A 13,178-nucleotide genomic window follows, 5' to 3' on the forward strand; every position below is an offset into this window, starting at 1 on the left:
CTAAACTCTAACCCAAATATAAATCCTAAACCTAAATATAAACCAGAAACCCAAATAGAATGGAACAAAATAAATAACATAGTACATATTGGTGAAATTATGAAATGTCTAACCATACCCCTTCACCTTTTAAATACTAACCCCTAATTCGAATCAGTAAACCCTAACCCAAATATAAACTCTAAACCCAAATATCAAAATATAAAAAATACATAATATTACGTAATATTAAATTATATTATGTAAATATTAAACTATACAATATAGATCATAGTACGATTTTAACAGGCATAAAAACATGTAACGATAGTTAAAAATTAAGAAAATTACAAACTATATTTCTTAACAAAATAGATCACTTTTTAGTAATCGTCAAATGAAATGAAACATGATAAAATAGTATAGTAATATTACATAAGTCTCAAATTAGAAAATAGTATTACATAGAATGTATGGGACCCCATCACAATACTTCCTCGTAATGTTTCTACAATTCCAAATGGTCGTCCTCTAGTAAGTCTTGATCAGTTCAATTCAACAAAGGTTGAAATAGCTATTTACCCTTTTCCAGATAGCTAGTTCAAATCCAGTTTTGAACAATCAACTTGGCATTCGTAAATCGTCCATTAAAAATCTGAGACACCGAAAAAAGGTAAATGTGTTAACATGACTATCAATATACATCAATTAACTTTTACAAAGCTATTCCATTTACCAACTCACTTAGATGGAATGACTTAGAAATAGAATAGAAGAAACCATACTATGCAAAGAAAAAACCCCTAACTTGCGGTTACCATAGGTTAATAAACAGATTCTGACATGCAATTTCAGATTCATGAAATCGAATCGACCAAATCGAAACTTACATTAGGAATGCAAATCGGTGAAGATCGACTCAAATCCCGACGGGCCTGTTACTTTCTTGTCTCTTCTCTAGATTTTGAAAGCGTTGAGCCAGAAACTCAGACAACACAATCCTCTTCGCAAACGCCTTTCTTAGTCGAATTAGCGCCATGATTAAAGTCGGTAAAAACGCAGCGGAGATAATCTGGGGTGAAACTACTCAATTTCTATGATTGTTACCAATAAAAAGTTATTGTGGAAAATATGTGACTCTGAAAAAGATACGATTTATTTTTGCAAAATAATAATTATTAATTTAATATTTTAACTAGTAGGTTTTTCCGGTTTCGAACAGGGACAATACGGCCATATTATATAAAAAGCAAGAGAAACAATGAAAAGTTAGGGTTTTTAGTTATGGGACGAATTATAATATTTTTGATAGCCATACAATGCAATTTCCCTTGTTATTTTGGTTATATGTGAAATAGTTTATTTTATGCAACGAGTATGAAAAGGTTGAACTGAGCATGCACAAACACATGTTTTTTTTTTGTCCAAGCCAGATTAAATTAATAACTATCATCTGCAATACAAGATTAAGACTGATAAAATGAAACTAACTGTAAGAAAATTGCTGACTAGTTAATTAAAGGCTTATAGACCTCTAGCTTTGCTGCATAGATGCTTCCTTCTGTTCCGCAAAGGAACTGGAATCAAAGCAAACCAGAGTAACCAGCTGTGTCTAGAAGCACTGCTTTGATTTGTTCAGGAAACACCTCGTGACCTTCTTGGCATTGCTGATTAAGAGAAACAAATCATGTTTATACTACTACTAATCCTCACTCACAATAATTAGTAATGATCAGCATAGCATCTACGTACTATGTTTACCTCAGCGCGGAAAACATCCAAAGCAAAACCGTTGAAACAGCTAATCACGGCCTGTTGAACATCCAATCCTAAGTCATCCAAAGCTCTCATGGTGGAAAGTAAAAGACCAGGTCGTCTTCCACAGAACATGTGAATGTTCACTGCCTTTCCTTCCCTTAACTTAACCTCAATCTGCTTAAAACAAAAACAAAGAAGCCTTACTTAAAAAAACTACTACAGAGTCTGGTTTGGTCCACAAGCAAACAAATGAGTTTATTCTTACTCTTGCTTGCTCGCCTTTAGGGCTTGGCAAGGAGGAGGAAGATGGACACAACTCTTCCTTAACACGGTAAGGTAGCGTTTGTGGTGACGGTGTTAAGCCTGAAGAACTTGATGGAGTAGATTCAAGTTCGGTATGAAGATCGTTGATTCGCTGTAAGAGCTCTTTAAGATAATCAATAGCATCACCAAGTATCGATGCTCTATCCATCTGCATGCAAAATCCACAATTAAGAAACATGAAAAAATGAAAAAAAGAGGTAAGAATCTTTACTCACTTTGCTGATCTTGGGGACAACTGATCTGAGCATGTAAAGCCTATCATTAAGCTTCTTCCTCCTCCTTCTCTCAGCCATTAGATTCTTAGCAGGCATTCCTTTCTTCTTCCCTTTGTTGTTGTTATGCTCATCAGACTCGTAGTTAAAGATGTCCACGATTCCACGACTAGTCTCATCACCAACCTCTCTCCTCACCTCAGAGGAAGAAGAGTCAGAGTTGCACATTTTGCTACTGGAACTCTCACGCATTGCAGCTCGTTTCTGGAACAGCGTCAGCTCAGAGCCAGAGGAAGGCAAAACCTCTAAAGGTTTCAGAACCTTGGCTCTGTTCTCGAAAACGCCGCTCGCGAGGCCCTCGAACTCCAGAGGGCTGAACACGTTACATGACCGGGAAGGGAGGAAGTCCGGAGGTGGCGAAGTCATTACAGGGAAACTCATGGAGTTTGGAGTCTGGTTTAGTTGTCCTAGAAACGGAGAGTCGAAACCGAAGTTATCAAAAGGGTTGTTGTTGTTGTTGTTGGTGGTGGTGGGAACAGTGAGGAGAGAAGCGATGCAAGCTTTTGTAGCTAAGACAGACTGTTGTTGCTGTTGTTGTTGTTGAGGAGTAGTAGCGTCGAGTGTGAAGTGTTGAAAGGGAGAAGAGGAGTCAATGGATTGCTGAAGAAGGAGGAGCAGATTCTCTGAAGGGTTTAGAGGAAACCCACCATTGTTGAATCTGAACTCGTTTTGAGAATCATCGTGTGGTTGTGAGTTATTAAACCAGTTTTCTTCTGGGTTTCTAACCCACGGCACAGGCTCATCGTTATAGCCCGCCTGAGAATGTTCTCCGGCGTCGTCGTCGAGCCAAACTCCGTTCATAGCTGAGAAAGTTGTGAACTTTGGAGAAGATACTTTGAATATTTTTCAGAGAGAAGTTATAAAGAAGGGAGGCGTTAAAGGGGAATCACGAGGATCTTGCAGAGGAGATCTCTTCAAAGAAAAAGGCCAAATCTTTCTTCTTCTTCTTCTCTTTAAAAGAGGAGTTTGCCAATGATTCTCGTGACTATCTTTGCTTTCCGTCTCTCTTACTTCCGCTTCATCTTTTGCCACCTCTCTGTTTTTTTTTTCTTTTTTTTTTGCGGGAATAGTTCAGTGACAGTGTCAGAGCTGAACTTAGCAGAGGCTACAATCTACCGTTAGTTTTTTTTTTTTAAATTGGATTACTTACTTCATTTATTTACATGTTATATTAACTTGCAATTTATTCAGTAATCAACCTTTTTTTTTTGTGAATTGTTGGACAATTATAGCTATTACAAATTTCATATTGAATTTGCCTTTTTGGATATCCAGCTACAAATTAGACTATTATACATTGAATCAATAATCGACCAGTAAAAGGTAAAAAGGGTATCCAATAATTCAAAGATTAATTGGGATAAAAAGATGTCGGACGCAATATGGTCCCTTTTTTTTTTATAACAACAAGGCCATGGTCCCCTTTTTTTCATCTTCCTTTACCTCCACTCATTTTTTAATAAGGAATAACCGTATTTTCTCAAATATTTCTTTTTATTCACATAAGTATTCCTGCGCAACCTAGATAATTGTTTGATAAGAAAATCTCATATGACCTTTGCTAATGTGTTACTTGAAGCCCAAGATTTGATCTTTTTTATAAAGTTCCTAAAATGGGTTTGGGCTTTGTCATTAAAATTATAAACCCTCTAATTGAAATTTCGGTTTCCTACCTTGAAATGGTTCTCGCTAGCAATTATGTCCGGTTAACCATTAATCATCAGAATGATGAACAAACATTTGGGTGATGTAAACAGCAGGACTTTTCCTCTTCTCTTCGCACACTCGTTACCTATAAAGTGTCTTCTGACCGGTATGCTTCGATGCAGCCCCGCAATGATACATAAGATCTGTGCGGAGACTTCCTCTGTGAACGTGTTACATCATTTGTGGAAAACCGGTTGGAAGGTAAAGTGGTTAAACGATACCGCTCATCTTAGACTGTTGCAGCGTTATCATCATCACCATCAAATTCTTTTTACTATCTAAAATCTCACATTCCTGCGCCCAGTACCGCCTCGGTAAGTATTTGAATCATCCCCTTTGGTCGTTTGAGCTTTATAGACAAAGAAAGTTGCAAGTTTAGTGGAGATCATCGGGAACTAGCTATTCTGGAGACGTCAAGAGAACTTCCGGCATTTTCGGCAACGAGGAGAACTTCACTTTTTTGAGGATCACGCCGATGGTAGAGAACAGCTACCAAAGTCGAAGGATTTCAAAAAATAAACTAGCGAAATGTGTCGGATTTAGTGGACGGGTGAAGCTAGGATCGTAATAGATTGATTTCATATTTTGTTCAAAACAAGCTTGTAACCGTATCTGATTCCCGATTTATTGGGAAGATTTTATTTATAATACTTATTTAAAAAAAAAATCTCAGAACAAGAATGAGCTCTAAATTATTACAAGACCTTCACACGCCATTTTAGTCTGTTGAAGAAGATCAACAAGCTTTGCAGGTTACATGCTACTGCCACAAACTTTGCAGACCAGAGAGTTTTTTCTACTTGTTACCCTTAGGTGGTAGAAGTGAAAAAATGTAAATGCAATCACATTACTCAAGAGGAAGAAACCAAAAAAACAGACATGTGTAACAGTTAAAGGACCCATACTTTAGTCCGTGAACACATTCATTCACTTCGTTGTTTCTAAGTAAGACACGCATACACACACATGGGAACAAAGGAACCAGTCTCCTTCTCTGTTCTATTATTTATAATCTTCTGGAAAAGCTATCTTTCTTTTTCAGAACAGAAGAAGAAAAAATAGAAACACCTATGGCTCTGTCTTGTAGCTTCTCGCTTTCAGTGTTTCTCTTGATCGCTGTGTCGGTTCAATGGGCTCTGGTTTTTAGTGAATCCACAATCTCAGCTTCTCCTGCTGTCTTACCGTATATCAATGCACCAGATATGTCTTCATTTTTCCCTTCTCCGACCAAAAACCGGTCATTTGATACTGCTGCCTCTCCTGTTCCAGAAGCACCCGCGCCTGGTCCTAGCTCAGGCCAGTTTAATGGGAATGTTGTAGGCATGTCGATGCAGCTCCGTCCTGATCTTTCTTTGGTTCTGGTCATTGTTGGTATCTGTGGGACTGTTACTTCATTAATGTTGTAATCTTTGTAGTTCGCTTTTACAGTGTCACCGTTAATACGTGTGTATGCGTATTTTGTTTAAATAAAACAAATTCAATTAAGCAGTATAATTGCTTTCAATGTTAGTCTAATGAAAGGCTGGAATATTATTTCTAAATTGATCACGTGTGTTTCACCACCTCCAGAACATTTCCGACACCAAATAGCGTGTTTCGAAAATACCAATAATAATATCATTCAGACCAAAACAAAAAGAGACAAAAACGAAACAGCTTAATAATGCAACAAAGTGACAAAATGACGAAAGGCTTTAACAACTGTATAACCTCTGCTCGTCCACAAGTATCAGAAACTCATCGGAATCTAACAAGACTCCGACCAAAATAAAATTACAGTAAGATCTCTCTCCTGAGTGCCACCTTCATTTCCCTTCTTTTATTTTGAAACAAAAAAAATCAAAATATAATAACAATGAAATATATAGAACACAAACAAATATAACAGATAAAGGCATAAACGTAGAAGCAGCATCAAGCCATCTCTCATCAAATTTTAAGCAAGGTTGATCGTGAAGGATACATAAGGATGCGTCTCGGAGTCACCGGCTAAACCAGCCATGGCTCCTGCATCCTCCTCGCTTTTCCAGTATCCACTGCATTGTTTTTCATACAATCATCAGACTCAAAAATTCAAACTGAAACCTGCCTTCCTACTTATTATAGATGAATCCACCTTTATAATAGATAAGGCAGAGGCTTTTTTAACATACCTGTTGGTAGAATCACACAAGCGTTCAAGAATGGAGCGGACTTTCTTTTCACTTTTTACAGCCGGAGACAAGACACATGCCTAGAAAATAACAAATCATGAGACAAGAGAAAGTAATTTGGTAATGGAGTTAACAGTGTTGAGGGAATAGAAAAGCATAGCTTGTACTCTTAATTTACCAAGAAAGCCGGAGGTAAACCATATCTCATAATGCTCTCAGCGAATATACGCACGGCACAGAAATGCATCCAGGAGCTAAAAACCTGCAGATATCAATCAAAGATCAAAATAAATTCAGGTTTTGCAACTCTAAGATGATAATACAAGAGCATAGCAATACAAAGTTACTGTGTACCTCTCCATAACTGGTGTAGCACCACTGCAAAAGAGAGCTTCTCAAGCTTTCCTGATCCTGAACCAACTTTTGTAGCTCTTGTTTGCGAGTCTCTTGTGCTTCAACGCTGTGTTCAAAGTCACGAATCTAAAAGAGAAAGGTGTACAACATATGATTTACAAACCTTGAGAATCAACCAAGGGTCGCAACTTGCACAGTGAATACAACAGTTCTTAAGGACAAATCACAGCTACTGGCAGATGATTATTTCTAACTTCTAAGAAAGCTCTAGTAAGTAAATATCAGGAAGTTGACTAGAAATACTCACTTGGAACCCTTTCTCGCGGGCACTTGTCCTGTAATTGTCTGCAACACGAGTAAAAAGAGTGACGGTGTAAAGAGCATACTCGTTATCCTCAAACAATTTCTTCGAGGACCTGGGAACCTGAGAAGAGTTAGAATAAATTGATTAAAACCACTGTACAACAAAGTAGTAGTTTCAACATTGGTAGTATATGGAACTCAACAATAATTAATAATTTTACCACAAAGTCGGTCAATGTCTCGTAACATGCTAGCCAGTCCTTTTGAGAATACTTTGGAACAACTGCAAGAAGAGTCACGAGATGTTCAGACGTGACAACATCTTCTGGCTTAACCAAGTTTGATAGGTCACGAACAGCTAAGCTGTAACAAAAAAAAAAATGAGGAAGATCAGCCACACATTTGGCACAAAATATATGTGAAAAATCTAAGCAGAGAGAAATATAAATCCTTTACATGGAAGGAAGAATATGTTTCAAGCAAACATAGACCGATTGAGAAATCAAAGTACGAATAAGAGAAAGAAAACAAATACCTTCCACTTTGCTTTCGGTTAATGGCATTGAGTTGACCTCGGATGTTGTTATATTCAGCTACACGAACCTGAATAACAAGTGCAATCAGAGTCAACAAACACCACAATTTCATCAAACCACAATAAGAAAATTCTAATCATAACGCAAAACGAGATCCACCAGCTACTCTTCAAGAAGAAACTCGATACCAACGGGCACATTCAGCTAAAGGTTAAGCTTTCTTACCTTGAGATCATCCTCAATCTTGGCAACCTGAGACTGAATATTGTCAACAACCTCCTTGAGAGGTGACATTGTTGGGTACTTGGCTTCATCCCAGACAAACCTTATAAAAAAAAAGTTTTGTTCTTTATCGAATTGATCACCAAAAAACTAGCAATCAACCAAAAAATGAGAAACCTGGTGAGATAAGAATCAACAGGAACTCCATCAACAGTAAGAGCATTGCTCTCAACACCAGATATCCTCTCCAGCTCCTCGATCTGTCTCCTTATCTTCTGAGAAACTCCCTCCACGAAGCTGTTCGACTACACATCTCATTTTTATTATAATCACCACCACCAACAAGATATGATCCAATCGGAGGAAGACGGCGAATTTACCTTGAGCAGATCATCGCCGAGAGCGAGTAGAGAATCCAATGTTCCAACACGAAGATTAGGGATGTTGAACTGCGGAACAAATCGAAGAGATTATTAGATCGTAATCACACAAGATCATTTTCAATCGCGTACCCGATAAACCGGAGTGTCGAAGGAATGCTTGGAGATCTGCTCTTGAAGACGATTCCACAAGGTGGAAGAAGAGTCCTTCACTGGTAGAGACACCACCCAGTACCTCGAAGTCATTCTTTCTCAATCTGACTCTCTCTTCTTCTTCTCCGATGGATCGATCTCTACTTCTTCAATCAATAATGGATTACCGGTTCGAATTATAAATTGCTAAACGAGTAGTAAACCAAACCGGTAATATAATAGCATTAGTCCGGTTTAGTATCACCCGGCACGTTCTCCACCTGACTGGACGTTGAGTTAATGGGCCAACCACAACTCCTATACTACTAAAAGGTTTTCACTCAAGTTAGCAAAAAGTCCAAACACCATTTACAGATTGTCACAATTGCAAATTCATAATGTTTTTAAATGTTGAAAGCAGAGCTAAAATCAGGGCTGGCCTGAATGTGTATGGAAGGTTAAACTTCTTCAGAAATGACGTGGAAAATAATTGTGCTATCACAAAAATATGCTTCTAACTAGACGTTAGATTTTTCATATATTATAGGAAGAAGATACTGGTATAACATGAATAAAGAGAGCATATTAAGATAGCCAAGGAGACTGCCTGCCTGATACATAAACCTCAAGATTTAATCATCTTTTTAACAAACTGTTTTTAGAATGTGGCTAGAAAAACCCAGACGGTTGAATCATTGAGATGAATTAAGCGCAGGCAAGTCATCCTTGGCTACTAGATATCAGACTCTCTTCTTCATGTAAAACCTATCTTCTCTCTTGTTACTCTTTTCATTTTCTCACACAATTTGCTCCTTTTATAGCATTTCAGCGAATATGCCTATCTCTAGAGCTCTTCTTCTCATTTGTTACTTTTAATAATTTTAAAATTTGAAGTTGTTCGTTTTATTTTTTTTTGTTGGCTAATATACAACTTGTTTGCACCATGATAAGAATTTATTCATTTTGAAAGTCTTTTCTTATCTTTTAGCAGTATTTTATCAGTTTAATAACAATAATTTCGTGTTTCGAGAATAGAGATAAGAGTTTTGTTCTGTGGTGATGGATTTAAAACTAAATAATATGAAACAGATCTATAGACGTATATGAATTTGGAAATGTTCGATATAGATTTTTTTACTAAACTGATACTGTATATAGAAAGAAAAGTGTAGTATATATGATTATATTTTTTAAATATGATTATATTGTATATACATTAATGTATACGGTCCAAATCAATCACATACATCCACGTATTTCATACTTATCTTAGGCGATTCTCACTACATTTCCCATATATAACATTTTAGATAATAAACCTGTATGAGAACTGAGGTGACCGTGTTATTGTGCCATTGGTGCAGCTGGTTAGTCTAAGGATAACCTAAAACTGATTTATTGATACACTTGGGATCAGTTAAGTAGCTTTTTGTCATAAGTATACATTATTTTTCCTGCACAAAATTAAAAGACTAACAAACAAAACCAACCGACGTACGTATGCATTTGTAGTCTACTCGTCAAAAGCAATCATGGGCTAACTTTCGATAGAGTACTTGGGCTACAACTAGGAAGCCCGGCTACAAATCGGAAGCCCGGCTACAAGAACAGAACTTGATTTCATCACTCTATTTGGTTTTCAATGACGCACATCGATAATTCAAGAATCGCTCGCTCTAACCGGACGCATACAACCGGTCAGGAATGACCAAGCTTAACCCAAAGTTAAATCGATTTTGTAGAAGGGCTTTCCGTAATAACCGCATTACCGAGTCAGATTACATAATTTTTGCATTGCTCGATCTGTTGACCTTTTGACTCTAAGAATGCGACCAGCTGTATAGTTTCGTTTTAGCACTTTGTCTTATTGATTAACTGATCAGAGTAATTAAGAGCTTTTGTTTTTATTCCAAAAGTCTGATTGTTCTTTATCTACTACTATCTTTTCAATTGATGTCGTTCAATATTTTTATCACACTACTTGACATATCTTATTTAGTTATCTAGAATCTACTCCCTCCGTTTTTTAATATAAGTCGTTTTAGAGAAATTTTTTTGTTCTAAATTATATGTCGTTTTCGGTTTTCTATGTAAAATTTATTAATAATTAATGTTGTATGACTAATGGTAATATATCTTCTATTTTTCTATTAGTTGAATTGTGGTTAGGTAAATAATTAATTATGTTTTTGTTTAGAAAATATAAGAAACTAATGGTTTTCTTAATCTACGTTCATAGCCGTAAAACGATTTATATTAAAATACGGAGGGAGTATTAATTATACATTGTTGTAGTTTATGGATAAACACACTCGTAGTTATTAAAACCCCCGCTATAAATACACTATTAGTAGCATAAAAAGTTAAAAACCAAGAGATACAAATACAAGAGCTACAGCTAATATAACAGCCCATGCATATGCAACTGCGTCTACGTTTGAATCACTAAACGCGAACGCTCTGGTTATTACGGCGAGAAGCATTGGAAAACACAACTCTCATAAACACCACCGCGGGTGACCCGAAACTCATTCTCCGGCCCAGGTTCTGGTATCTGAGGAATGTTTTTTCTCTTTTCCAGTCTATCGCATGCACAAAAGCCGAACCTCAGATTCTTTCCGGCAACAGCTGCAGCATTTTTCTCCATTCTCCTGCGGTTGACATACTCTTCAGATATGTAGACATCCATTGGAATATGAAGCAAGAAGTGAAAAGACTTTGGGAGTGTTTTTGGTGATTAAAATTTGAAAGAAATGCTTTGTTTGGCAGTTTGAAGTTTCTTGATGGAGTTGAAGTGAAAGACTGAAATTAATTTATAGAGGGGGTAAAACTGTGGGCGTTATGTCCCATGTTGTTTGGCACAAATAATTACATACACAGATATTTTATGTCTTTGGATTGTTTTTCCACAAATGAAAACGTGCTTTCCTTATAATAGAAATTTACTTCTGCTGAAAGCTGGTGATTATTTAAGTTAAATAATATAAAAGATTCCTAATTTGTGGAAGATTCGTTGGATTTTTACACCATGGTTTGTTTTTGCGAAGAAGGTGATATGATCGAACCAATTCTTTTGGTTTTAATATGTTTTGTTAGGTTCAACTTTTGACCTTTTGAATTTGGATTAGCTCGTGGATGTCTAGTGAATGTCGCAGGACACATTAAAATAATATGATTATATCACGTGTATTTATGTTGGATCGAATAAAACATAAACAAATATATAGAAGAGAAATTATTGTCACGATGTTTGTTAATAATAATGGAAATCTGACAACAACAAAATATTTTGTTTATTGCTTCAAATATCACTACATTACTAGACAGGAGTGTTTCAGACAGGAGTGGTTTTTTTTTTTTTGGTGTAATGGTTATTTGATATTTCTATATTAATTTTATACAGAGCATGTGAAAACACACTTTTATTAGAGTAAACTATTTCCAAAAAGTATCAAAACCTGGATGAAAGGAGCCATAAACCATGAGGCCACAGGCCCACAGCCACAGATAATTCAAGCGACAAGTGTACACAAGTTTCAGGATGAAAAACCGCGGCAGAACACTAGAACATAACGCCAATTTTTGTCATTTTTCATGTCTCAGTGTCACCATGGTTTCCGTTATTACTAAACGGCTAGTTGATTCTGCGGCTAAGACATACACATTGCTTGCAAGCAATAGTAATTGTTAGCATTTGATAATACTCACATATAATTATTTTTACTGTTTTATACTGTTCCAAACATCATAAATTGTCAAGTTATTTCTTTCAAATAACTAACTAAAACATAAAAAGTTAAAAAAAATTAGAATTTAAAATTACAAATATACTGTATATAGTTTTAAAATACATAAATTGATTAAAATCTTCATATATATTACATGAAAATTCAATTAAATGACTTTCAAATATGTGTCGAACACTAGTGAAATCTTGAGAAATTATTATAATTTGATTGGTAGATGGTTTTTAATTTTTATTTATTTAACCTAGATGTAAAAATTAAAAGTAAGTATAGAATCAATTAACGTCGCTTGTCAAATAATTTAAAAGAATACTAAAATACACTAAGAGGTTGATTGTTTGTAGTTTTTGTTTTAGTTTTTGGTTTTTGCTTTTGTAAAAACCATTTTTTATCCAATCAAGTTTTTAGCTTTTAGTTTTTGTTTTTGTAAAAACCATTTCACTTGCCAATCAAGTTTTTCAAAATCTCAACCAATTTGTGAAGAAAGCCAAAAAACCAACTTTTGTGGGTTTTCAATATAAAAATGAATTTTGTTTATTTTGTATAAAATACTATATTTTAATTAATTAATAATTAAGTAAATAATGTTTTCATAAAGATAAAATTCCCATACAATTTTTTTTATCATATAAAATTAATGTAAAATAATTTATGTGTTTCATATATGTAAATAAATAAAGATAATTTTAGTATTAGTTGTAACCAATTACTTATTAATATCTATAAATAAATTATTGAATAATTTTATTATACATACTAAACAACAACTAAAAATTATAATTTAAAATATTTTATAAAAACAATATATTATATTAATTTGAAAAAATAGCCATTCAAGTTCTAAAAAACGAAAAATATTTTATGTAATAAAATTTATAAATAGTTTCAGAATTTTAAAATATTTTAGTTTTAATAATTTATAGATATTTTATTAATTATATTTAAGTATAACACTTAAAACTAAAATAATTTAAAACATGGTAATGTTTTTATTTTAAATAACAGCCACTATATTTTGATAAATTTTAATGGTAATTTTTTTAAAAATTATTATTTTAAAAAAATGTATTGCTTATTTTATAAAAAACTAAGAATACAGCAAAACCAAATTCTAAAAACCAAAAACCAAAACTAAATGCTGAAAATCAAAAACCAAAATCTAAAATCTAAAACCAAAATCTAAAAACCAAAAACTAAAACCAGAAACTAATGGAAACAATCATCACCTAGAAGTAGAGATGGCAAAATTTGAACCTGCCCGCGGGCCTAGCCCGTTTGGACCTGTTGCGGGGCGGGATTGGTTACTAAGATC

General features: G+C 34.9%; 4 protein-coding genes across 5 annotated transcripts; 1 reads left to right on the plus strand and 3 right to left on the minus strand.

Moving 5' to 3' along the window:
* Positions 1–287: 287 nt before the first annotated feature.
* LOC106445560 (transcription factor SCREAM2-like) lies at positions 288–3,413 on the minus strand. Of its 2 annotated transcripts, XR_007340216.1 has the most exons (6): positions 2,277–3,413; positions 2,003–2,209; positions 1,741–1,911; positions 1,512–1,646; positions 870–1,051; positions 288–634 (listed from the first exon to the last, which is right to left on the minus strand). XR_007340216.1 is itself a non-coding variant. In XM_013887138.3 (4 exons), the coding sequence occupies exons 1-4, from the start codon at positions 3,132–3,134 to the stop codon at positions 1,563–1,565; spliced, it is 1,320 nt and encodes a 439-aa protein (XP_013742592.2). In that variant the 5' UTR covers positions 3,135–3,413; the 3' UTR covers positions 1,327–1,562. The 2 variants fall into 2 exon arrangements, 1 of the variants encoding a protein (XP_013742592.2); XM_013887138.3 differs by lacking the exons at positions 288–634; positions 870–1,051 and having other exon boundaries at positions 1,327–1,646.
* Positions 3,414–4,969: 1,556 nt separating this feature from the next.
* On the plus strand, positions 4,970–5,544 carry LOC106351247. Its single transcript, XM_048782224.1, has one exon. The coding sequence runs from the start codon at positions 5,111–5,113 to the stop codon at positions 5,444–5,446; it is 336 nt and encodes a 111-aa protein (XP_048638181.1). The 5' UTR covers positions 4,970–5,110; the 3' UTR covers positions 5,447–5,544.
* Positions 5,545–5,678: 134 nt separating this feature from the next.
* Positions 5,679–8,374, minus strand: LOC106346460 (V-type proton ATPase subunit C). The gene is made up of 11 exons (XM_013785797.3): positions 8,121–8,374; positions 7,989–8,057; positions 7,786–7,913; positions 7,612–7,711; positions 7,386–7,453; positions 7,072–7,213; positions 6,855–6,971; positions 6,548–6,673; positions 6,372–6,455; positions 6,194–6,273; positions 5,679–6,076 (listed from the first exon to the last, which is right to left on the minus strand). The coding sequence occupies exons 1-11, from the start codon at positions 8,232–8,234 to the stop codon at positions 5,977–5,979; spliced, it is 1,128 nt and encodes a 375-aa protein (XP_013641251.2). The 5' UTR covers positions 8,235–8,374; the 3' UTR covers positions 5,679–5,976.
* A 2,041-nt stretch (positions 8,375–10,415) lies between these two features.
* Positions 10,416–10,922, minus strand: LOC106351248. The gene has a single exon (XM_013791064.3). The coding sequence runs from the start codon at positions 10,807–10,809 to the stop codon at positions 10,588–10,590; it is 222 nt and encodes a 73-aa protein (XP_013646518.2). The 5' UTR covers positions 10,810–10,922; the 3' UTR covers positions 10,416–10,587.
* Positions 10,923–13,178: the final 2,256 nt, after the last annotated feature.

Source organism: Brassica napus, chromosome A6, assembly GCF_020379485.1.
Source record: "Brassica napus cultivar Da-Ae chromosome A6, Da-Ae, whole genome shotgun sequence".
In the NCBI taxonomy this organism is placed as follows: Eukaryota; Viridiplantae; Streptophyta; class Magnoliopsida; order Brassicales; family Brassicaceae; genus Brassica; species Brassica napus.

Coding starts and splice junctions, on each gene's coding strand:
- LOC106445560 (XM_013887138.3), bottom strand. CDS start 3,134: ATGAACGGAGTTTGGCTCGACGACGACGCCGGAGAACATTCTCAGGCG. Junction 1,912..2,002: donor CTAAAGGCGAGCAAGCAAGA/GTAAGAATAAAC, acceptor TGTTTTAAGCAG/ATTGAGGTTAAGTTAAGGGA. Junction 1,647..1,740: donor TGGATGTTTTCCGCGCTGAG/GTAAACATAGTA, acceptor TCTCTTAATCAG/CAATGCCAAGAAGGTCACGA.
- LOC106351247 (XM_048782224.1), top strand. CDS start 5,111: ATGGCTCTGTCTTGTAGCTTCTCGCTTTCAGTGTTTCTCTTGATCGCT.
- LOC106346460 (XM_013785797.3), bottom strand. CDS start 8,234: ATGACTTCGAGGTACTGGGTGGTGTCTCTACCAGTGAAGGACTCTTCT. Junction 6,456..6,547: donor GCTACACCAGTTATGGAGAG/GTACACAGTAAC, acceptor TGATATCTGCAG/GTTTTTAGCTCCTGGATGCA. Junction 6,274..6,371: donor GTTTACCTCCGGCTTTCTTG/GTAAATTAAGAG, acceptor GTTATTTTCTAG/GCATGTGTCTTGTCTCCGGC.
- LOC106351248 (XM_013791064.3), bottom strand. CDS start 10,809: ATGGATGTCTACATATCTGAAGAGTATGTCAACCGCAGGAGAATGGAG.